Source organism: Sorex fumeus, unplaced genomic scaffold, assembly GCF_029834395.1.
Source record: "Sorex fumeus unplaced genomic scaffold, SorFum_2.1 ptg000033l, whole genome shotgun sequence".
NCBI lineage: Eukaryota > Metazoa > Chordata > Mammalia > Eulipotyphla > Soricidae > Sorex > Sorex fumeus.
The window spans coordinates 35,436,203-35,458,335 of record NW_026606090.1 but is presented as its reverse complement, the minus strand read 5'-3'; the positions used below and the strand labels follow the sequence as shown (position 1 = coordinate 35,458,335).

The window sequence follows — 22,133 nt, the reverse complement described above, 5'->3', positions numbered from 1 at the left end:
GTGGGATGGGGGTATACTAGGGTTTTTGGTGGTGGAGAATGGGCACTGGTGAAGGTACGGGTGTTTCATTGTATGACCGAGACTTAGACCCAAAAGCTTTGTAACTGCTCTCACGGTGATTCAATAAGTAAAATTATAAAAAATGAAAAAAAATCCCTGGGGTCTCACATGCCCTCAGCCTATTTATTCCTGGCAACTCTGACTGAGCCTAGAAGCTCTGTCTGCAGCCCTGGTGCTACAGCAATCTCCAGCCACCCTGCAGCCACAACAAAGAGGTGGGAACCCTGGCAATCATCACAACTAAAACGACATGTAAGTATCTTGGGCGTCAAATGCAGCTTGTGACAAGGGCCGTCAGCGTCTGTGAGTGCTCTGCAAGCCCAGGACGCACAGCCTAACCGTGTGCCCTCCCTACCCAGGCCTGTGTAAGCAAATGCCACTGAAGTTCAACCTCGGGAAGGACCGTGGCTGAGTGTGACCTGCGACTCCTGAGAACTGTGGGGACCACTGCTAGACATGTCACCACATCATCAACAACAAAGACAACGGGAATGAAAGGGGGAAAATAATTTATAAAAAGCTGTGATTTCCTGCATAGTCAATAGATTTCAAAGATTGCTTTCAGATATACTTTTGTTTTACACTTTTTCATCAGCTAAAGGGCTTTCACTCAAATATACTTTCTTATAATTTTGTTTTCAAATAAGAAAACTGAGAGGTATTTTATTATCTATTTTGGAACTGTATTATAAAGCTGCATGGTATTAGAAAAAAGATAGATCCTCTGATCAATGGGTCAGAATAAAATGGAGCGATAGCACAGCGGGTAGGGCGTTCGCCTTACAAGCGGCCAACATGGCCGACCCAAGTTCGATTCCTCCGCCCCTCTCGGAGAGCCCGGCAAGCTACCGAGAGTATTCGATATGCCAGACACAGTAACAACAAAGTCTCCAATGGAGACGTTACTGGGCCCGCTCGAGCAAATCGACGATCAACGGGAGGGCCTTTACCTTTACCTTAATAAAACCCCAAATATATGGGCAGTTAATTTTCAATGAGAGCTGGGAACATGAAATAGGGTAAACATAGCCTCTTCAACAAATAGTGACAGAGAAACTAGACAACTACGAGTAAGAAATTAAAGCTAGACCATATTTCACACCTCACACAAAAGTCAATTCAAAGTGGATCAAAGACCTTGAGAGCAAACCAGAAACTATAAAGGACACTGAGGAAAATATAGGCACTTCAAAATCTGAAGTGAAATCTTCAGTGATTTGATACCACTGGGAAAAGTAGCACAATGAAAAATAAGCAAATGGGACTAAATAAAATTAAAGAGATTCTGCATGGCAAAAGGAACATGGGGTAAAACTAAAAGACACTAACTGAAACGGAAAAAAATATTTGCATTCAACACATCAGATAAAGGTTTGATATCCAAGTATATAAAGTACTCAAAAAAATCAACAGCAACTAAAAATTCAAAACTTATCAAAAAAATGGGGGAAAGAAATAAATAGACATGTCTCACAAGAAGACAGGCAGTTGGCTAGTTGGCACATGAAAAAATACTCAGCATCACTTATCATCAGAGAAATTCAAATCAAGATGACAATGAGATACCATCTCACACGAGTGAGAATGGCACATATCAAATATAGTACAAATAATTTCTGTGAAAAAGGAACTCTCATCCACTGCTGGTGAGAATGCTATATGTGGTACAACCCCTGTGGGAAACAGTATGGAGAGTACTCAGTAAACTTAGAATGGAAATGCCATATGACCAGCAATTCCACTTTGTGGCACCCACCCCTAGGACATAAAAACTCTCAAGTGGACATATATGTACACCATTATCCACTGCTGCTCTGGATACAATAGCTAAGATATGGAATCAATCTAAGTGTCCAATGACAAATGAATGGATTATAAAGATGTATACCAAAATGGAACACTATGATGTATATACACAGTGGAATACTACGCCATTGTGTGTGTGTGTGTGTGTGTGTATATATATATATACACACACACACATATATGCTGAATATACTATGAAACTACGAACAATGAAATCACACAATTTACTGCAACAAGGTTGGAAATGGAAGATATCACATTGAATGAAGTAAACAACCTCTGTGCAAGTGATTTCATTTCTAAGAATTTACCCTATACACGTATGCATGTGCAAAGTAAGAAATGCTAAAAAAATTTTCAAAGTGTTCTATGTTACTTTGCATTGTGCTTTTTCCACTTGACAATATATCTTAGAAACGATGACACTCAAGATAGATTCTTTCTTTCCCTGGATCACAGCTACCATTAAATTGGGGAAGAAAGAAATTGCTACAGATCTTTCCTTGCAACACAGTTGTTAGTCTAAAAAACAACTTAAAAAACAACTAGGTTAGGAAAATTAGTTATCTACCAGACACTGATCTTGTATGATACTTCACACAGTACTTAGCTAGTACTTCGTGGTCTGACAATTTTATTTTCCTTTCCTTAAGGCACAATTCTGCTTTTTTCTTCTTCATTCTAGCAGTTGCTACCTCATATGGGACTTCAGCACCATAGTTCATTAGAGTATTTCAAATTAAGAATAATTTAAGTCTTTATGGGCTCAACCCTAATCACTTTGCCACTTATTAGTTTCTATTAAAAAATGTGTTCCTAGTTACAATAAAACGACTTAAAATAGCAGTATCAAGTTTATTTTTTTTTCTTTTTGGGTCACACTCGGTGGTGCACAGGGGTTACTCCTGGCTCTGCACTCAGGAATTACTCCTGGTAGTGCTCAGGGGACCATATGGGATGCTGGGAATCAAACCCAGGTCAGCAGTATGCAAGGCAAATGCCCTACCTGCTCCAGCCCCAGCAGTATCAAATTTCTTAACTATAACAGTACTTTTCAAATTTCAACCATTAATTATTTGGGAATCTAGTTAAAAATGCAAATTCTTATTTAAGTAGGGCTGCAATACTTACATTTCTAAGTTTAGCTGGTCCATACTTGGCTAGTCCATTGGCAACTTTTTTTTTAATTGAGTCACTGAGATAAACGTTACAAAGTTGTTCATAATTGGGTTTCAGTCATATAAAGTTCCAACACCCTTCCTTCAGCAGTGTACATTTCCCACCACCAATATGACTGGAACTTTTCTTCTTTCTCTGTCTCCAAAGACTACTCTAAAGTAGTGAGGATTTATTAAACTAAAGCTAACCCCCGAAGCATTCAGTTAGTTTCTTCCCAGTTCTCCTAACGTCCCTCCAACATGACACCTCCAAAACATTCTCTATAAACAAATTAGTTTACTCATTGTTTTCTTTTGAAAGGACAGAGTTACTTCATTTTATTTTTTGCTTTTGGGCCACACTCAGCAGTGCTCAAGGGCTCAGTTCCAGGGATGCTCCAGGGAGTACTGGTGGCAGGACAGGAATTCCTGTGGACAAAGGTGCTCTGTTCGTTAGGCTATCACTCCAGCCTTTCTACGAGCCCTTCTAGCTCAGTTCAAAAGATTATCATGTAGTACAAAGTTAGTGTTGCTCGGTTCAAAAGATTATCATGTAGTACAAAGTTAGTGTTGCTCTTAATAATAAAAAACTGTAAAAACCTTAATGTACACTAAGAGGAGAGTAAATAAACTGAAGTGTACTCTTACAGTGGGACACTAAACAACAAAATAACTTCAAGCAATAACAAGGATAATTCCTTTTTTTGATCAGAATTTTCTTTTTTAGTGTAAGAACAATTTTTATTGAAAAAAATTTAGAGAAATGTGAGAGGAGAGAAAGAAAGAGGTAAGGGCTCAAGAGAGAACTTGGGCTTCTCCAGAGTGGAAAAAAGCCACAAGAATAAGTCTTAAAAACATTAAGAAGTAAAATGCAAGGAATATTACAATTCCACTTATATTAAGTTCAAAAACAAGTCATGCAAGATTGTACATATTCATCCTCAAAGGAAAAAGTACAAAGAAAAGCCAGAATGTAGCTATCATAAATGAGAATACTAGCTTCCTCTGGGGTGTTTGATGGGAAGAGAAAACAAAAAGTAACAGCTGCTCTAACTGCGCTTTATGCGCGACTTACCCCCAAACTAAGCGACTAGAAAAGAGCCAGAGATTTAACCAAAATAGATTGTATTTTGAAAACTGCCATTAAATGACAAGGCACACTTTTAAAAACAGATATTTCATTAATGCGTCTTCCGGGTTTGTTCGCTGATAAACTAAAATATAAAAGGAACCCTCTTCTACAGTTAGGCATATTTGAATGGTGTGACCTTTCTATTTATAACTGTACTCTTTCTAAATACAAGGCACTTGTTCTTCTATTGCTCTCCATACAAGTACCAAATAAAAAGGGTATTATTTGAAATGCTCGGAAATTTTAAAGAAGAAATATCGTGACCTGAGGGTTGGAGCAATAGTGCACTGGGTAGAGTTTGCCTTGTACATCCCATGCAGCTCCAAGTACTGCCAAGGATGATCCCTTAGCGTAGTGCCAGGAGCAAACCTGAGCATCGATGGGTGGCCCAAAAATCTACCAAATAAACAAAAGACTCCTGAGCATAAAGGGCCTGGGAGAAGTAAAATCCTTACTTCTGCGGCAATTCTTAGTGCAAACATCCTAGACGTCGGGATCCTAGGCTCTGACTAAGGGAGACTGTGTTTGCAGGTACCAGACCCAAGACCACCTTACTGTTCATTTTAAGCCTTAAATATTTTTTTCCCAAGAAAAGCCGACTAATGCTGCCTTTCCTGTGTGTACATGTGTATATTCCCAGTGAAATTAAATGAGATTTTCATGCAAATGCCTTGTGTCCCCCGATTCAAAATCTGTTTAAAAAAAAAAAAGGCTGAGAAGTGGGTGTTTGGTCCTCTGGAAAGGCCAGGTCCAATCCCGATTTTCCGACTTCCCCATCCCTCAGCTCAGGCTCCAGACGCTTAGAAACGGTAAATTCCTCAGGACCCCGCGCCGCGGCCGCTGGACCCCGAGTCCCGCAAGCCCCAGGACCCCGTGGCCCCAGGACCCCGCACCTACAGGACCCCGAGCCCCCAGGGCCCAGCCCCCGCAGGACCCCACGCCCCCAAGGACCCCGAGGGCTCTGCAGCCTTCCGGACCCCGAACTCGCAGACCCCTGGACCCCGACCCCGCAGCCCCCGGGACCCCCGGGACCCGAGCAGAGCCGCGCGCGCGGCGGGAAGCGTCGCGGTCGCCATGGGAACCGGGGCAGCCGGAGCTGGGAACCGACGCGAGGTAGGGCGGCTCGAGCAGACACCCGCCGGGGGTCGCCCCCGGCCCCGGCCCGCCCCGCCTGCAGCCGCCCCCGCCCCGCCCGCCACACCCGACCCGCCGCGTCTACCTGGGCCGCCGGCCCCCGGCCCGGGCCGGCCCCGCCGTCCTCCCCGCCGCTCATCCCGGCACTGCCCGCCCGTCCCGCCCGTCCCGCCCGTCCCGGCCGCCCCGGCCCCGCCCCCGGCCCCGCCCGAGGCCCCGCCCGAGGCGGTTAGCGGCTCCGCCTACCTGAGGGGGGCTCGTCCTCCTCCTCCCCGGCGCCTTCTCGACGCTTCCGTCTCGCGCGCTCTCAGTTCCCGTGCGCGCGCCCGCTTCTCGCGGGCACTACCAGCCGTGCGCGCGCCCGGAACGGCCCACCGACCCTCCGAGGGGGGGCCCACCAGCCGTGCGCACGCCCGGACAGGCCCACCCACCCTCCCCGGGCTCCCACCAGCCGTGCGCGCGCCGGACTCGCCCACCCACTCCGGGGGCGGGGGTCCTACCAGCCGTGCGTGCGCCCCGACTCGCCCACCGACTGGGCGGGGGGGGGGGGAGGTTCTACCAGCCCTGCGCGCCCCATGGACGGCGCCCACCACCTCGTCCAGCCGTGCGCGCCCCTGGACTGCCCTCCCCCAAAACCGTTCGCGCCCCTAGACTGCCCGTACCCCAGCCCGGTGCGCGCCCCTGGACTGCTCCAGCCGTGCGCGCTCCTGAACTGCCCTCCCCACAAACCGTGCGCGCCCCTGGACTGCACCCCCCCCCAGCCGTGCGCGACCCTGGACGAGCGTCTCCTCAACCGTGCGCGCCCCTGGACTGCCCCCCCCAGCCGTGCGCGCCCCTGGACTGTCCCCCCGCCCCCCGCCATGCGCGTTCCTGGACTGGCCCCCAGCCGTGCGCGCGCACCCACGCTCGTAGACGCGCACGTGCACCACCTGCCGGCTCCGCGAGGCTGGGGAGGCCTCGGCCTCGGGCACCCGCGCTGCCCCCGCGCGCCCGCCGCGCGTCCCGTCTCCTAGTAACCAACCGCTAATCCTCTGTTCTTCTCGGTTCTAAATTTTGCAACGCAGGGTTTGGGAAGTTTTGGCTTTTCGTCTTTAAATATGTGTAGTCTTTGTTCTGAGATACCTGGAAACAACTTGAAACTTTAGAGCTGCTTTAAAAGAAAAAAATTTTTTTATAAGTAACAAGAGCGGCAGAAAAGATCTTTTAAAGGGCTGAGTCCAAGTTTTGCCTGGGTGCCAGTCCCCAGGCATCACACGAAGCAACCCTGAGCAACAAGCGGGATAACACACAAGGACCCGGCATGTGGCCCAAAGTGAAAACAAAAAAGTAGACTGACTATATATGCAAAGGTTTCTTCCTCAGCTTTTTTCTAACCACGGTCTCTACCTGTGAATATGCTGTTACTTTATCATTTTGATTACCATAGCCTTATAGTTTTCAAACAGAAAATGAGTCCTCCAGTTTTGTTCTTATTTTTCACAGTTGTCTTTGGCTATTCGTGGCACGTTGAGATTTCCTATGCATTTCAGGATGGGCGTTTCTACCAAAACCAATTTCTACCAAGAAATGAACAGTTGCCTTGAAATTATAGATCAGTTTCTGTATCTATGGGAATAATCATGTAGCACTACAATTAACAATACTGTTAATACTTCAGGAACACAGTAGTGTTATACCATACCCTTACACCAAAGTAGATTTTGGTGTCTAGCTATTGTAATACAATGAGAGTCAATGTAGGGCCTAAAATGTCCTGGAAGAGTGTGTATGTAGTTATTGAGTAGTTTATATGTCTATTACATTTAATTAGGTTAACTAGCCCTAATAGGCCTTTTATGTCTTTTATTATATTAATTATTGAGAAGGAAGTCGAAAAGTCTCCAACATAATTTCTACCTTCAATTATGTCCTTTTTTAAAAATATTTTGATAGTATAATATTACACAGGATAATGTTTACAGTTACAACAGACAGTTTTACAGAGGCCAGAGTTGGGGCTACACCAATGCTTATAAAGGGAAAGGGGCAGGGATCAAATTACTGGCCATGCACATGAGCATCTTTATTTTTTGCAGAAACCCTAGTAAAGTACATAGGATTCCATAATTAATTTTTAATTCACTAGTGATTAACCAAAGCTATGTATACAGCTCACTGGTAGAGCACATACATCACATGTGTAAGGACCTGGTTTCATTGCCTGAGGTCACCCCCCACACACACACACACACACTCACACCTCCACACTCAATCTCTCATTCTCCCTCTCTCTCTCTCACACACACACACAATAAATAATGAATTACCAGGCAGAGAAGCTCTATTATAGTTTAAAGAAAAAGTCTTTCAAATAATATGTGTAACATATAAACTTCTCACATAGAAAATGTAAATACTGAGTGGTGGAAGACAATTTTGCTTGGTCTTCTTGTCTGTCTTACCATGATATTTTATTACAAGACAACAATGCCATAAAGTTACTTAAAATTCCTGCTCTATTTGTTATTGTTTTCTCTCCAAGCAACCAGGTTGAAGAAATATTTCCACTACTTAAAGAAATACCTGCAGACCACCGTGGCATTTAATCCAACTGTCCCAATGGGGTTTTCTCTTAGTAAATTGTCTACTCAGATATCACCTATGCATATGAATTCAAAAGTGGAAGATCACATAATGCAAAGGACTGAGAAATGTAAGTTGGAACTCGCAACTCGTTTATTTCAAAACTGCAAGATTAGAAGACCCAAACCAACAACACTTTACAAGAAGTGAAGAGACTGGTATGGTAGTTCATCCAGAGAACAACTTGGGCTCAGTAGCATATATTAAAGAAATTGATGGAATAGAAATGATGGATGTCGAATGAAGTCATTGTATTTATTAACAAAAAAACAAAAATTGTTTTCCACTAAAATGGCATATTAAATGAGAACTTAATTTTGATAAAGAAACATAGGTACTTCATTTTCTTGTATTATCACTTTTCTGTAAAATATATATATGTGTATATGTTGGTAAACTCCACAAAAACTCAGTAAAGTCATACCTTCAGAAGCTTTACACGGTTTTCCTTCTTCCTCTCCTATAACATTTTTCTCCCCATGTTGAATTCATGACAGTTAGAAAATAACTCTCTTTCCAAGTATAATAGTTTATCATGCAGATACAACCACCACTTTATACCATCAATATTAATAGAAAACAATCTAGTATTAGAAATTATAGTTTTATATGTATCAGCTTACCACTTTTGTGGATATATCTTATACTTTAAAATAAATATTATTCTAAGTAATGCTAAATAAAATTAGAACCATTTTATGTCTGGACATGCAGTGACCTATAATAATATGTTTAAAGATTTTTGTATACTTCTTTTTTTTAGCTTTTTGGGTCATACCCGGCGTTACACAGGGGTTATTCCTGGCTCATGCACTCAGGAATTACTCCTGGCGGTGCTTGGGGGACCATATAGGATGCTGGGAATTGAACCTGGGTCAGCCGTGTGCAAGGCAAACGCCCTACCCGTTGTGTTATTGCTCCAGCCCTGTGATTTTGTATACTTTTATATTTAATTGTTGTATCTAATGTCCAATTGAGTAATCTCCCAAATATTCATAAAATCAAAGAGGAAAGCACATATTTTAGATAAAATATTACATGTATCAGAAAAAATACTAAAAACAAATGTATTTGCAGGAATATTGGTCCTAGAGTAAAAAAAATGACTGAATGGAACATAAATCCATATGATGAAGTGTTCATCATTTATGGAACAAAAGTGTTTATATACTTGGGAAAATAAAGAAATCATTCTTTTGCTATCTTGGTTTTGTGCTTGATGCTAGGTATAGAGGGCGAATTGAATAGCCACTGTCTTTGGGCTGCTGTCTAGCAGGAAGGATAGAAGGTCAGAAAGTATGGGTCAGAGCAATAGTATGGGGAAGGGCATCTGCCTTGATCCTGTATAGTTCCCTTGAGCACTGTCAGGAGTAATTCCTGAGTGCAGAGTTAGGAGTAACCCCTGAGCATTCCCGGGTGTGACCCAAAAAGTGGAACTAAACAAAACATCAGTAGGTAGATGTAGGGTGACATTGCTTTGTCCTTCTTCCACAAGAAGCTTAGGTTTATCTGGTTACACCCATTACGTGTCATGAAGGAAAAGTAAAATACTCTTAGACATAGCAGAAATCATGCCTCCCAAACAAATAGCAGCATAAGGTCCCCTAAACAAACAACTTGAGTTTTTGGAGGGGCTGCCACACCTGGCAGTGCTCAGGGATCACGCCTGGCTGTGCTCTGGAGACTGTATTTGGTCTGAAATTAAACCTGAAATACCTGCATGCAGGCAGGTGCCTTCCCCACCCATCCGTCTCTCCGGCCTCCACAAAGTTGATTTTCAATTTTGAAAAGTGGGAAATCTATTGTCAAGACATGACAAAATTTTTGCAATAGTATGGTTTTTCAAGTGAGATGATGGTGATCAGGTAACAAGAAGGGATTGCAGTCCAGGAGGGGATTTGGCAGTGCATGTGGGGAGGGACAGGCTTGAAGCATACATGTTGAGGCAAAGTAGCTGACAGTGAGCTCAGACACATTGTATTTGGACATTTCAGCTTTCCAAGGCAAGTAGAAGTTGTATAGGAGGAACTAAAATGATAAATCGTAAAGTTCTTTTTTGTTGTTGTTAAATTTATTTATTGAATCACCATGAGAAAAGTTACAAAGCTTTCAGGTTTAAGTCTCAGTCATACAATAACCAAACACCCTTCCCTTCACCAGTAATTATTTTTCACCACCAAGAATCCCAATATACCTTCCCACCCTTCCCGATGCCTGTAATTGTGAAGTTCTACACAGATAAATGATATTGCTTAAAGCTAATGTATAGTGCAGGATAAAATCAACTTAAAGTTGGTCATAGCAGAGAATCTGAAAAGGGACATTGAGGAGTTGGCAGAAAAACTAGGTTGGTAGAAAACCTAGGTAGGGTAATGATCAAGATTGCCCGGAGCCTTTTTATTTTGGTCGCGTCTTTGAAGTGAGTTAATACACTGAAAATTAGATAAAGACTAGAGGGTCTGATGATCTAGCAACAAGAATGCCATCAGTGACTCAACAAAAGCATTTTTGTTGTGTTTTTAGGCCTCTGTGGTACACAGGTCTTACTCCTGGCTCTACTCAGCAGACACTCCTGGTGGTGCACGGGATAACTAGATGTGGCTCTAGGGACCGAAATCTGATCAGCCATTTGCAAGACAAATGGCTTACCTACTGTATTATCTCTCTGACCTCCAAAACCACTTTTAACAATAATGAAGAATTATTGGGGCAGAAACTTTGTTATGGGTTTGAAAAATTATTTTTGCTATATCCATTGCTTTGGTGACTTACGTTCCGTACGAGAGAAAACATTGCAGAGTCATCCTTAACTCTGATGAAGGTCACCTAGTATAATCGAGGCACAGAGCCTTCGAGGATTCTACTTTTACAAAAGGAGAGATTGATTTCTGGGAAAGACTGAAAATGGATAACCATAAATTGGGGGGTCTGCTCTTCAAGAGAGGGGGTCTATAACATCATTGCTTAGATCTAGGCTGACAGTGCAGGGCTGTGGAGTGGGGGAGGGGAGTGCGGATGAAATTTTTGGTTACTACTAGAATGTGGCTGAAATGCCACTTGCAAAATTGAAGTGCGCAAACTGCCAAATACGTATGACCTAAAGCCACCCCGCGTCTTCCAACTCGGTCAGAGAAGCCAAAAGAAATCTTTTTGGCTTGTTTGGGGGCCACCCCGGCTGTGCTCAGAGGGTGCTCCTGGCGGCCAGGAGGGGGCAGCAGTAGGGCGCCGAGGCCCAGCGGGAGCCTTCTAGAGCGCTCTTGCAAGGGCGGGGTAGCCGTGCCTGCGTCCCTGCTGCTGGGCCTGACAGCACCCGAGGCCCTTGCCCTCCGCCCCCTGTGGAGGCGGTGCCCGGTGCCTTCCCGCGTGCCGCAACAGCAGCGCCGGTTCTTCACACGAAGAGCGCCTGTCGGGGCCCGGTTTTTTCCCTTCTTGCAGCGGTTTCTCGGCCCTTCGGCCAAACTGCGTCTGCTACTCCTGGCGCGGGGCAAGCGCGCAGCCCCGAGCGCGCCCGCTCCGCCGCCGCCTCCCGCCGACCGTTGCTCGCCTTTGGGACCCACTGTGGGAGCGCGAGCACGCGCCGGGGCGTTAGGAGCACGGCCCCGCCGCCCGGCCCCTGACGGCACATCCGGCCTCGCCGACCCGCTCCTTCCGGTCCATCCGGTCCCGCTGACGGGCCTCCTCCCGGACTCCCGGCCCCACTGACCCGCCCTTCCGACGGCACATCCGGTCCCGCCCCCTCCCGGCCTCGCCGCCTCGCCCTCTAGGCATATCCGGCCCCGCCGTCCCGCCCTCAGAGGCACTTCCGGCCCCGCCGCCCCGCCCTCGAAAGCACTTCCGGCCCCGCCGCCCCGCCCTCCGTCCCAGCGTGCGGTGGTCCGCGCGGCGTTCGTACGGGCCTGAGCACTTCGGCCCTGTCCCGCGCGGCGGCGGCACCCTCTGGCAGCAGCAGGTGGGTGGCGACTCGGCGTCCCGCCGTTCCTTCCGGCCGGGCAGACTGGGGGCGGCCGCCCGGCGGCCCCGGGGTGGGGGTCTGGGTGCACCCGGTGCTCCCCGCCGCGCTCTCCGGAGCGGCGTCTCGCAGGCTGTCACCCGCGGCTTGCACCCCTCGCTTTCTCTCCTCACAAGGTTTTTTTTCAGTCATGTTGTCTCCCCCATCCTTCTGAGCAAGGGTCGGTAAATAAAAACAGTTTTGTTTCATTTTTTTCAAAAACTGATCCCTGATTCCAGGTACGGCCCCTGAGCACCCTCGACTGTGGCCCCGAAGCAGAAAAATAGTTGAGAGGTGCAGAGTTTTAAGAAAATGAAGTTTGATCAGGTCTTCAAGCCTAGCTCTCCCGCAGCTGCAGGACGGGTCAGGCCGGGGGTCTGGCTGCCCCCAGAGGCGCGTGTCCGGCGCCGGCCGGTCCCGGGGCGCTCCCCCAGCCCGGAGACGCCGTCTTCGCGGGACTCGCGCCTTCGCGCGGGACGCCTCTGCCGCGGCCCTTTCTGGGCACAGTGTGGCCTGCACCGAGGAGTGGAGAAGTTGACCTGGGCATCGTCAAGGCAGCGGTGCCAACCAGACGTCTGCAGAAGTCGGGGAAGCTTCGGGACCTCTGGTTTGGAGGAGGAAAAACGACACAAATGTGTTGGCAGATGTTCATTCCCTGCGCGGCGCTGGGAAGGCTAAAGGGAGGTATACGGAAGGTGCTTTTTTCTGGACCCCCAACTCATGCCCTGCACCTGGCAGTGCTCGGGCTTATTCCTGTCTCCGGTGGGCCCGGAGGACCGCTGGGTTTCGAGGATGGAACCTTGGTCGGCCTTGTGTGAGGCAGAAACGCCTTCCCCTCTGGAGGCTCTCCGGCCCTTTTGTTTTTGGTTTGGGGGTCATACCTAGGAGAGCTCAGGGCTTACTCCTGAGAGACAAGTACATGAAAACCTCTCCCCTAGGCACATGTTTCTGGAAGACGATAGCTTCTCTGTTGGGAGGGCAGAACCCTAACCTGCCTTTGTTTTACTGTGTCTTCTCTTCGCTTACTCTGTTCCCAGTGTCGTTCTTTAGCTAAATTCTTAGCGGTGGCATCTCAATCAATGTGGTGACTTATTTTTTCTGGGCCTCTCGTGTATGGAAATCATACATGTTGTATTATTAATGAACTTTTTTTATTGTTGCCTTATCTGATGCTTGATTATTTGTGTTGTGTGAAAGAACCAGGAGGGATAAAGAAAATGTCTTGTGCCTCAATACTGCACATATCGCTTTGAAAATGAAAAAACTGCACTGTAGCACTGTCCTCCCGTTGTTCATCGATTTGCTCAAGCAGACATCCCTTTTTTCTTCTCAGTGTGATCCTTTTTTCCTATCCTTTAGGACTCGGTTGTTCTCAAATAAGGCCTCTTTGTTTAGCTATTCGTGTGCATCTAGTAATTAATTAGCCTAACTCCCTCATCTCCTTCAGTCTTTGCTTGAAATATTAACTTTTTTTTTAAGGGAGGGAAGGGTAGGTCACTCACCCGTGTTTACCAGGCTTCCAGCATGCAAAGCACTTAGCTCATTGAATTATCACTGACCCTCAAAAGTCATCTTATTAATGAAACCTAGCCTAACTACCTTATTTAGGATTGCAACTTAGTTCCTCATACAAATTCCAATCCTCCTTTCATTACTTTCTTTCTTTCCCCATTCCCTCCCCTTTTCCTTACCCTGCAGTGCTCAGGTATTATACTCAGTTGAGTGCTTGGGGGTTACTTCTGTTTGGGGGACAGTGCAGTGACAGGATTAGCCCCTTTGGCATGCAAAGCATACACTCCAGGGACCAGAGAGCAGTGAATAGGGTGTTTGTCTTGCACATGGCTGACCTGGGTTTTATACCCTAAGCACCACCAGGAGTAATTTCTGAATGTAGTCACCCCTGAGCGTTGTTGGGTGTGGCACAAAAACAAAAAACCAAAAGAACAGAACAATATACACACGCCAGCCCTTTGAGCTTTTTCTCCATTCCCCAACATGTTTTCATGGAGCTCTTCTCACTGTTAACTAGTTCAAATGATGAATTCCCAAATGGCAGGAACAATGCCTATTTGTAGTAGATGCAAGATTTGCTGTTTGCTTCATACTGTATGAACAATATCTGGATGAGATGTTTTACAAATAAATAAATTCACTGGCTCCATTCTGAACCCTTTGTAAGATTGTGTTCTGACCAAAGCCAGCATCTTGAGCTGTCATTAATTTTTCAGTGTAAGTGACGCTTGGATGTTTTGTGTTAGGACTGTATATACTTTCCTCTTAAGCTTCTGCAGTGAAAATATGCCATATGATGGGAATACCATGATAATAATGTGCAGTATGTACATTATTCATTACGTCGTTCATGCTTTTAAACATGCTGTTAATTATATCTCAGTAAAATGGGGGTATGGGAATAAACCTTCATCTTTTAAGCACTTTGCTATCCTGTCATACTCCACATATACAAATCAGAACCTTAACCTCAGAGGGCATGTCAGGAGGTTTTTAAGAATCTTCGAATCTTGGGACTGGAGCAATAGCACAGTGGGTAGGGCATTTGCCTTGCACGCAGCTGACCTAGGTTTGATTCCCAGCAACCCACATGATCCCCCGAGCACCGCCAGGAGTAATTCCTGAGTGCATGAACCAGGAGAAACTCCTGTGCATAGCCGGTGTGACCCAAAAAGCAAAAAAAAAATAATAATCTTCGAATCTATCAAAATCATTCAATATATTACCAATTGCTGTTTGTTACTGTTTTTCCCTCCTTTGGATTGCCAGAGAAGACGATCTGCTGTCTAGGTTGCTTCCTGTCCTGCCTTCACTTGCTTGCACCATATTGTCAGGAAATTCCTCTCCTGACTCCTACCAGGATTCACAGGATTCATAGTTCTTTTACATTTTAATTTTTCTCCTAACTTCATTTCCTTCTGACTGCTGACCCTAGCTTTCTACTTTGCAACTAGGATAAATTCATCACCTGCACTTTATGCAAAAGATCTGGATCGTGAAAAGACCACTGTAATCTTAATGAAAAGGATCTCTTGTTCCTTTTCAATCCTCACCTTATTTGATCTGTCTTCAATTATCTGTTATCTTGTCTCCTTGAAGTTCTATTATAAATTTAAAAATTTCTTTTTATTTCCACTAGGTGGGAGTTCTCTCCATCAACCCTTTTTAGGGGTCCTAAGGCTCTAAAGTCAAGGCTCTTAAGTCCTTTTTTGCTAGGAGAAGGGGTCCTCGGTCACACCCAGCAATGCTTGGAGATCACTCCCCGCTATACTATTGTACCAGCCCACCAACTCTAATATCTTATCATTGAATATTTCTCTCCCATGGATACAAATACCATCTATCCAAATCTGGGCCTTAGCAAGTTCAACAGTCAAAATGAACCAATTCTCTTTACCTCGTATCTGTGAAATCTGTCCTAGGAAATGTCACCTCTTTCAGCCCAATTCTCATGCCAGAAATCACAACATAATAATAGTAAAAAAAAAAAAGTATCTGTGCACTTTGTTATAGGCACTTTTATAGGCACTTTACATGTGTTAGCTTATTTAATCCCAATATATGTCTTGTTTTTCTATTACTGCAGATAAAGTATCAGAAGCACATAGAAGTCAACTGATTTGCCTTAGGTTATTGACCTGGTGGGCTGGAGCGATAGCACAGCGGGTAGGGCATTTGCCTTGCATGCAGCCAACATGGCCGACCCGAGTTCGATTCCTCAGCCCCTCTCGGAGAGCCCGGCAAGCTACCGAGAGTATCTCGCCTGCACGGCAAAGCCTGGCATGCTACTCGTGACATATTCGATATGCCAAACACAGTAACAAGTCTCACAATGTTACTGGGCCCGCTGGAGCAAATCGATGAACAACAGGACAATGACAGTGATTGACCTGGTAAGACAGAGTTGGGATTTAAAATTGAGTTGGAAAAAAAATTGATAGTTGGTTTGAGTCTGTAATCATTGTAAAAGATCCTTCATGTCTCTGTCTTATTCAAGCAGTTAACAAGTACTGAAGACCCTCCAAGCTTAAAGTTCTAAATTATATGTTCAAAATATAAATGTGTTATTCCTACTTCCTGAAAGTGCTTCACTGCTGCCTCCATGGCTCTCAAGATGAAATTCAATTAATATAGATGAAATCCTTTCATAACTTGACTGCTGCTTCTTTTGCCGTTTTATTTTTTGTGGCTCCCCATTCTCGCATGTTCCACCCATGTTCTTTATACACTTTATACAGCCGTTTGTATTCATACCTACCAATGGGATTAAAATCTTTGGTTGGGTTTTCTTTTCCTCCACACTATTGCTGTAGTTGCAACGTTTTTCCTTACTCCTTACACCTTATATCTCTGCCTCACTATCATTTCCACTCTTTTTCTGATGCACTTACTGGCATAGCACTTAAAAATTTATATTGTAACTATCACCTTATTTGCTTTTCAGGATCTAGGTGTAAATTTCTCAGAGCCCAGGACCAGTGTGTAGTCTACCACCTTCATGTCTTTCATGACTCCCCTTTTTGTAAATCTGCTATCTCTGGCTTAGACAGCTGTATTGGACTGTTAACTTCTCTTCCAGCCCCCCTCGTCTGTCATTTCTTTAGTCCATGCACTCTACACAATGATTGACTTGTTTATTTCACTGAGCTAATTCCCAGCTGCTTTTAGCAAAAGACCACGTTTTAGAATTAGAAATTTAGATTACTTCTTTTTCTGTTCCTTTAGGCTTAGTCTACATCTCAGTCTATCAAGCAGGAACAAGAACGAAGTTTGGGCCATGAAGATGGATGAAAGAGCTAGAGCATATGCTTTGTTTTGGGGAGGCTTGGGTTTGATTCCTGGTCTTCTCCTGAGAAGTAGGGCATCCGTCATAGGAACTTTTGGGTATAGCAAAAAAGAAAAAATGAGTTTAACCAGCATCTCTGAGAGTGGGGCATCCCTCAGCAGAACTTCTGGATATAGCAAAAAAGAAAAAAGAGTTTAACCAGACATTCCATCTGGCTTCAAGAGGCTTCTTTGGACAGTGCAGCTATAGACTTTAGTCTTCAGTAGAGCTGGAAGACTTATAGTGTAACTTTTAGTGTAACTTTCCCTGAACCAAAAGTTGCCAAACGTGCCTTATTGTTAGCTATCTTTCATTAGCCTAATAAAGATAAGTCAGCATTTTAAAAAATATACTATTCCCATCTACTTGGTTAACACCAAATATTCCTTTCTCTTAAACCTCTCCCTAACTGTAAGCAGTGTGTGCCTACCTATATTCCATATCCCTTGTCTAGCACTAACACTGGGTCTGGCCCCTATTTAAAAAGCAAAATAATTTGGTTGAGTTTATGGGCTTTATTTGTGTTTGGGGCCACATCCAACAGTGCCTGGGCTCACACCTGGTTCTGTGCTCAGGAATCACTCCCAGCAGTGCTCAGGGAACCCTATGCAGTACCAGGTTGAACCAGGGTTAACCACATGCAAGACAAGTACCTTACCCCCAGTATTTCTACTTCTCTCATTTCTTTGACCTAAAAGAAAAGCATATGACCATCCTACTTGACTATTCAATGTATACCATTATAGAAAGTCTTAAAATCTTTAGCAAGTTTTAAAATTTATTAGAAGTATTAAAAAGTATCAAATATTTTTTCCAGGCCAGAAAGATAGCACAGAGGGTAAGGTGCTTGCCTTGCATGCAGCCAACCTGGTTTGATTCCAGGCCCCCCATCTGGTCTTCAGAGCCCACAGGAGTGATCCCTGAGCAGAGCCAGGTATGACCTGAAATTAAAAATAAAACCTTTTGCTACCTAATATTATTATAAATTTTAAAATGTGGAAAAAACAAAATTTTATAGCTTTTACATGTACTGTACTATTATAATTACCTCTCCTGCCCCAATTTGGGACCAGGTGAATTCTGATTTGACTAAAATAGCGATGTTGTCAGTAAATCATATTTCTAAAGTTGAATCAGCATTTTTGAAAAGTATCAGCTCATAGCTTTTCCTAGAGATACTCACAAATAGGTTGTTAATAAAATGGAGAAAGTACAAAATATAAACTAAGAGATTGAACAAACTGGTTACTGTAACAATAAAATATACATAAAAGCTGTCACTGTCACTGTCACTGACCTCCCACTGTTCATCAATTTGCTCGAGTGGGCCCAGTAAAATTGTGAGACTTGTTACTGTGTTTGGCATATCAAATATGTCACAGGTAGCTTGCCAGGCATTGCTGTGCGGGTGAGATATTCTCAGTAGCTTGCTGGGCTCTCGAAAGGGGTGGAGGAATCGAACTCGTGTAGGCCGCGTGCAAGGCAAACGCCCTACCCACTGTGCTGAATGAAATGAGGGGCGGTGGATGTGTATTTATACAGGCAAGGAAAGGGGTACATGGCAAAATATTAAGTTCAAAATAATGTGTTTGGCTCTGGAATACATGTTTTTGCCAATTTGATAAATTTGTGCCCTTACTCCAGTTCACCTGAAATTATCTGATGTTTGACTTTACTTCCTTTGATTACTCTTTGGTAAATTATTGGGATTAATGACAAAAGGCAAGAAAAACAACTGGATTGGATACATAAGAGAATTAGATAAATTTGGATTAAATTACCAAAAACTGATACCTGGAAAATAGAATTTAATATTCCTTTCCTCAGTTAATTTGTTTGTCTTCCATTTTCAAAAGCATGCCCATCCCATTTTCAAAGAAGAATTGCTTCCAGTTATTTTGTAACCTAAAGATCCCAGCTGCTGGCTTTAAAAATGCAGTACAAAGTGGACTCATTTTACAATCAATTTCCAATGATGTTTACCAAAATCTGGCTGTAGAAGATTGGATCCATGACCATATGAATCTAGAAGGCAAGCCGATTCTTTTCTTGTGGAGAAATTCTCCCTCTGTGGTCATTGGTAGGCATCAAAACCCTTGGCAGGAATGTAACCTGAATCTGATGAGAGAAGAAGGTATAAAACTGGCTCGGAGAAGAAGTGGTGGAGGAACTGTTTACCATGATATGGGTAATATTAATTTGACCTTTTTCACAACCAAAAAAAAGTATGATAGGATGGAAAATCTGAAATTAATTGTGAGAGCTCTGAATGCTGTCCAACCCCAGCTGGATGTCCAGGCGACCAAAAGATTTGACATTTTACTTGATGGACAGTTTAAGATCTCAGGAACAGCTTCTAAAATTGGCCGAACTACTGCTTACCATCACTGCACTTTGTTATGTAATGCTGACAAACTCTTCTTGTCATCTTTGCTCAAGAGTCCTTCCCAGGGCATTAAGAGCAATGCCACTGCTAGCATACCTTCCTTAGTGAAAAATCTTTTAGAAAAAGATTCCACTCTGACTTGTGAAAAACTGATGGAAACCATTGCTGCAGAGTATGCTGCTTATCATCAAATAGATAATCACATTAATCTGATAAACCCAACAGATGAGACCCTGTTTCCTGGAATAAAGTCAAAAGCCAAAGAACTGCAAACCTGGGACTGGATATATGGCAAAACTCCAAAGTTTAGTATAAGTACTTACTTTAACATATTATGTGAACAGTCATCCTTGGAAATTAAAGTATTTATCGACATAAAGAATGGAAGAATTGAAATCTGTAATATTGAAATACCAAACCATTGGCTGCCACTGGAAATATGTGCAAAATTAAATTCAGATTTTATTGGCAGAAAATTTTGCCCAATTGAAACTGCTGCACTAACAAATAAAATATGTCCAGAAGACAATGAACTGCGCAGTAAATGGAATCTTCTCTGTGAAAAAATTAAGGGAATAATGTGATTCCTAGAAAATTTCTTCATACTGGTAGATTCAATGAGAAAATAAAAAATTTAAATCTGCATTGTATGACTTTTAAAATAAAAAAGCGCTAGTCTTTCAGTAATACCATTTGAAATAGTCTATCTCATGTTCTTTCCTATATTGTTTGCTCACCTGTACTCCAGGAAACCATCTCTGCATTGATCTTAATACTTAGCATGCACTTAAGAATTTGGCTACCATCTTGGAGATATATACAGTACTGGATATTCTGACCTCAAAAAGTTATTTTTTCTTTTTTCTATTTTTTTGGCTTTTCAGGTTATACCCGGAGATGCACAGGGTTACTCCTGGCTCTGTACTCGGAAGTAATTCATCTTCATCTCCTTTCATACTCTAGTTGCCAGGCCTCTCATCTCTTTTTCTTTTCTGACCTACAACTTTATTTCAACAATTTTATTTTTTTATTTTTGCTTTTTGGGGTCAAACCTGGTAGTGCTCAGGGGTTGCTCCTGGCGATGCTCAGGGGACCCTATGGGATGCCAGGAATCAAACCCAGGTTGGCTGCATGCAAGGAAGATGCCCTATCTGTGTACCATCACGCAGCCTCTATTCCAACAGTTTTAATTTCAATAATTTATTTTCTACTTATGCCCCAATATGCAGGCAGTACTGAAGGAAAACTCACCATCATGTAAGAAAAGCTGCCTTTTCCTTAAAGCTAATGCCACCAACTGTACCCTGAGTTTCTGTCTTGTGTCTCCTGTGCATAAATGTGTACTATCAGTTATCTTGTATTCTCTTTTCAAGTTTTACTGTATCTTTAACATTGTTAATGATCATGTCCATAACTCACCATCCCCAAAACTCTTGTGTTCAAAGTTTTGTTCTTCCTCCACTCTTCACTGCCAAACTTTTTCAAACATCGTTGTCAGCCATTCTCAGTTTCTACAATTTTTTCACATGTTATTCATTTCTATGAATATCGCTGGAGCGATAGCACAGCGGGTAGGGCGTCTGCCTTGCACGCAGCCAACATGGCCGACCTGAGTTCGATTCCTGTGCCCCTCTCGGAGAGCCCGGCAAGCTACCGAGAGTATTCGATATGCCAGACACAGTAACAACAAAGTCTCCAATGGAGACGTTACTGGGCCCGCTCGAGCAAATCGATGATCAACGGGAGGGCCTTTACTTTACTTATTCATTTCTATAGTATTTAAAAAATTAGAATAAAACATACATTACCTATTCCTAGGTACAGGTAGAATTTCAACTAAAATACTGATCAGGGGGACAGAGCAGTAGTAGCACAACTAAGCATGTGACCAACACAGATATCCCAAGCCCCTCCAAGAATCATTCTGGATCTCAGAATTAAGAATAAGCCCTGAGCACTGCCTGATGTGGTCTAAATACCCCTCCCCCATGTTTAAAAAATTCTGAAGCCAGGGACAAAAGCTCAAAAGACTGGCACATGTTTTGGATGTGGGAGTCCCAGGCTCCATCCCTAGCACTGCATGGGTCTCTGGGCAATGCTACAACTGGGCCCCAATTAATACTAAATGAAAACTGATTTTATAGTCCACTAAGGGGTCAACATCTGGGGGCCGGGATGATTGACTAGCAGATACGATGCCTGCCTTGCATACACAACTGACCCAGTTTTGATCCCTAGCATTCCCATATGGTCCTCTGAACACTGCCAAGAGTATCCCTGAGTGCAGAGTCAGGAACTGAGCATCACCAAGTGTGCCCCTCCTCTAAAAAAAAAAGTTGATGCCTGAGCTATTAAAATAACAAACTTCACTAGGAGGGAAATTGGACAAATCAGTAAACAATTATAAAATGGGGGTAGTATAAAAGCCAAGTCCAGGTGGTTAAAATGGAATATAATAGGAGCCATTTAGCTAGAGATGAAGACATTGAAACAGACCAGAAAGAATGAGAAGAAAGCTGTACAAAGTGAAATGGAATGAGAGTTCCAGGTTTTATCAACTACTGCTACACAACAGACCACAGCTACTCTTGTTCTGTGCTCAGGGGCTAAACCTGGCAGTGCTTGGGAGTCCATATGCACTGCTTGGATTCAACCCACTCTTGCAGTCACCTGCAGGGCAAATGCAATACCTCTGTAATATTTCTCCAATTTCTCCGGCTCTGATTTGTCCGTTTTTATGCTTACATGTTTTCATTTTAGAATATAATAGGGGAAAAAAGGTACTTTAGAATATAAATTCTAATAGTAACAACCCTTTGTACTCTGTATTGAGATCCATGATTTACAACAGATTCCCATATTGTTGTTTTTTACTAGTAACACAACTCCACTACCAGCCCCGTCGGTACTAACCCTCCATGTCCCTTTTTCCCTGTCCCACTGTCCCTTTGCCTCTACGTGAACTGTAAGGAAGACTTGAATCTTTTACTCATGACGAAGAAGAAAATGTA

General features: G+C 43.8%; 4 protein-coding genes across 16 annotated transcripts in view; 2 read left to right on the top strand and 2 right to left on the bottom strand.

Annotated features, from left to right (window-relative positions):
- Nucleotides 1-5,579, bottom strand: part of TSGA10 (testis specific 10) — a 129,119-nt gene extending 123,540 nt beyond the window's left edge. For 8 of the 10 annotated variants that reach the window (XR_008792828.1, XR_008792829.1, XM_056116735.1 and 5 more), the window contains exon 1: nt 5,375-5,449. Coding sequence is in view for 6 of the 10 variants with exons in the window: in XM_056116735.1 (XP_055972710.1) it covers nt 5,375-5,428 (54 nt within the window). In the remaining 4 variants the exon portion in view is untranslated. Of the gene's footprint in view, nt 1-5,374; nt 5,450-5,535 lie in introns of those variants that run through there. The other 2 variants (XM_056116741.1, XM_056116740.1) reach the window with 2 other exon arrangements.
- A 2,308-nt stretch (nt 5,580-7,887) lies between these two features.
- On the top strand, nt 7,888-8,155 carry CUNH2orf15 (chromosome unknown C2orf15 homolog). The gene is given in 2 exon segments (XM_056116751.1): nt 7,888-8,015; nt 8,017-8,155. Coding segments are annotated over 2 exon segments (267 nt in total).
- Nucleotides 8,156-11,752: 3,597 nt separating this feature from the next.
- Nucleotides 11,753-19,919, top strand: LIPT1 (lipoyltransferase 1). Of its 4 annotated transcripts, XM_056116743.1 has the most exons (4): nt 11,753-11,860; nt 15,498-15,804; nt 17,554-17,670; nt 18,593-19,919. In XM_056116743.1, exon 4 carries the CDS (start codon nt 18,594-18,596, stop codon nt 19,704-19,706), a length of 1,113 nt encoding a protein of 370 aa, XP_055972718.1. In that variant the 5' UTR covers nt 11,753-11,860; nt 15,498-15,804; nt 17,554-17,670; nt 18,593; the 3' UTR covers nt 19,707-19,919. The 4 variants fall into 4 exon arrangements, with proteins under 4 accessions (XP_055972718.1, XP_055972720.1, XP_055972721.1 ...); XM_056116745.1 differs by lacking the exon at nt 17,554-17,670; XM_056116744.1 differs by lacking the exon at nt 15,498-15,804 and having other exon boundaries at nt 11,761-11,860.
- MITD1 (microtubule interacting and trafficking domain containing 1) overlaps nt 18,743-22,133 on the bottom strand; it is a 22,528-nt gene continuing 19,137 nt past the window's right edge. The window contains exon 9 of the mRNA XM_056116747.1: nt 18,743-18,854. The gene's annotated coding sequence lies outside the window, so the exon portion shown is untranslated. The remainder of the gene's footprint in view (nt 18,855-22,133) is intronic.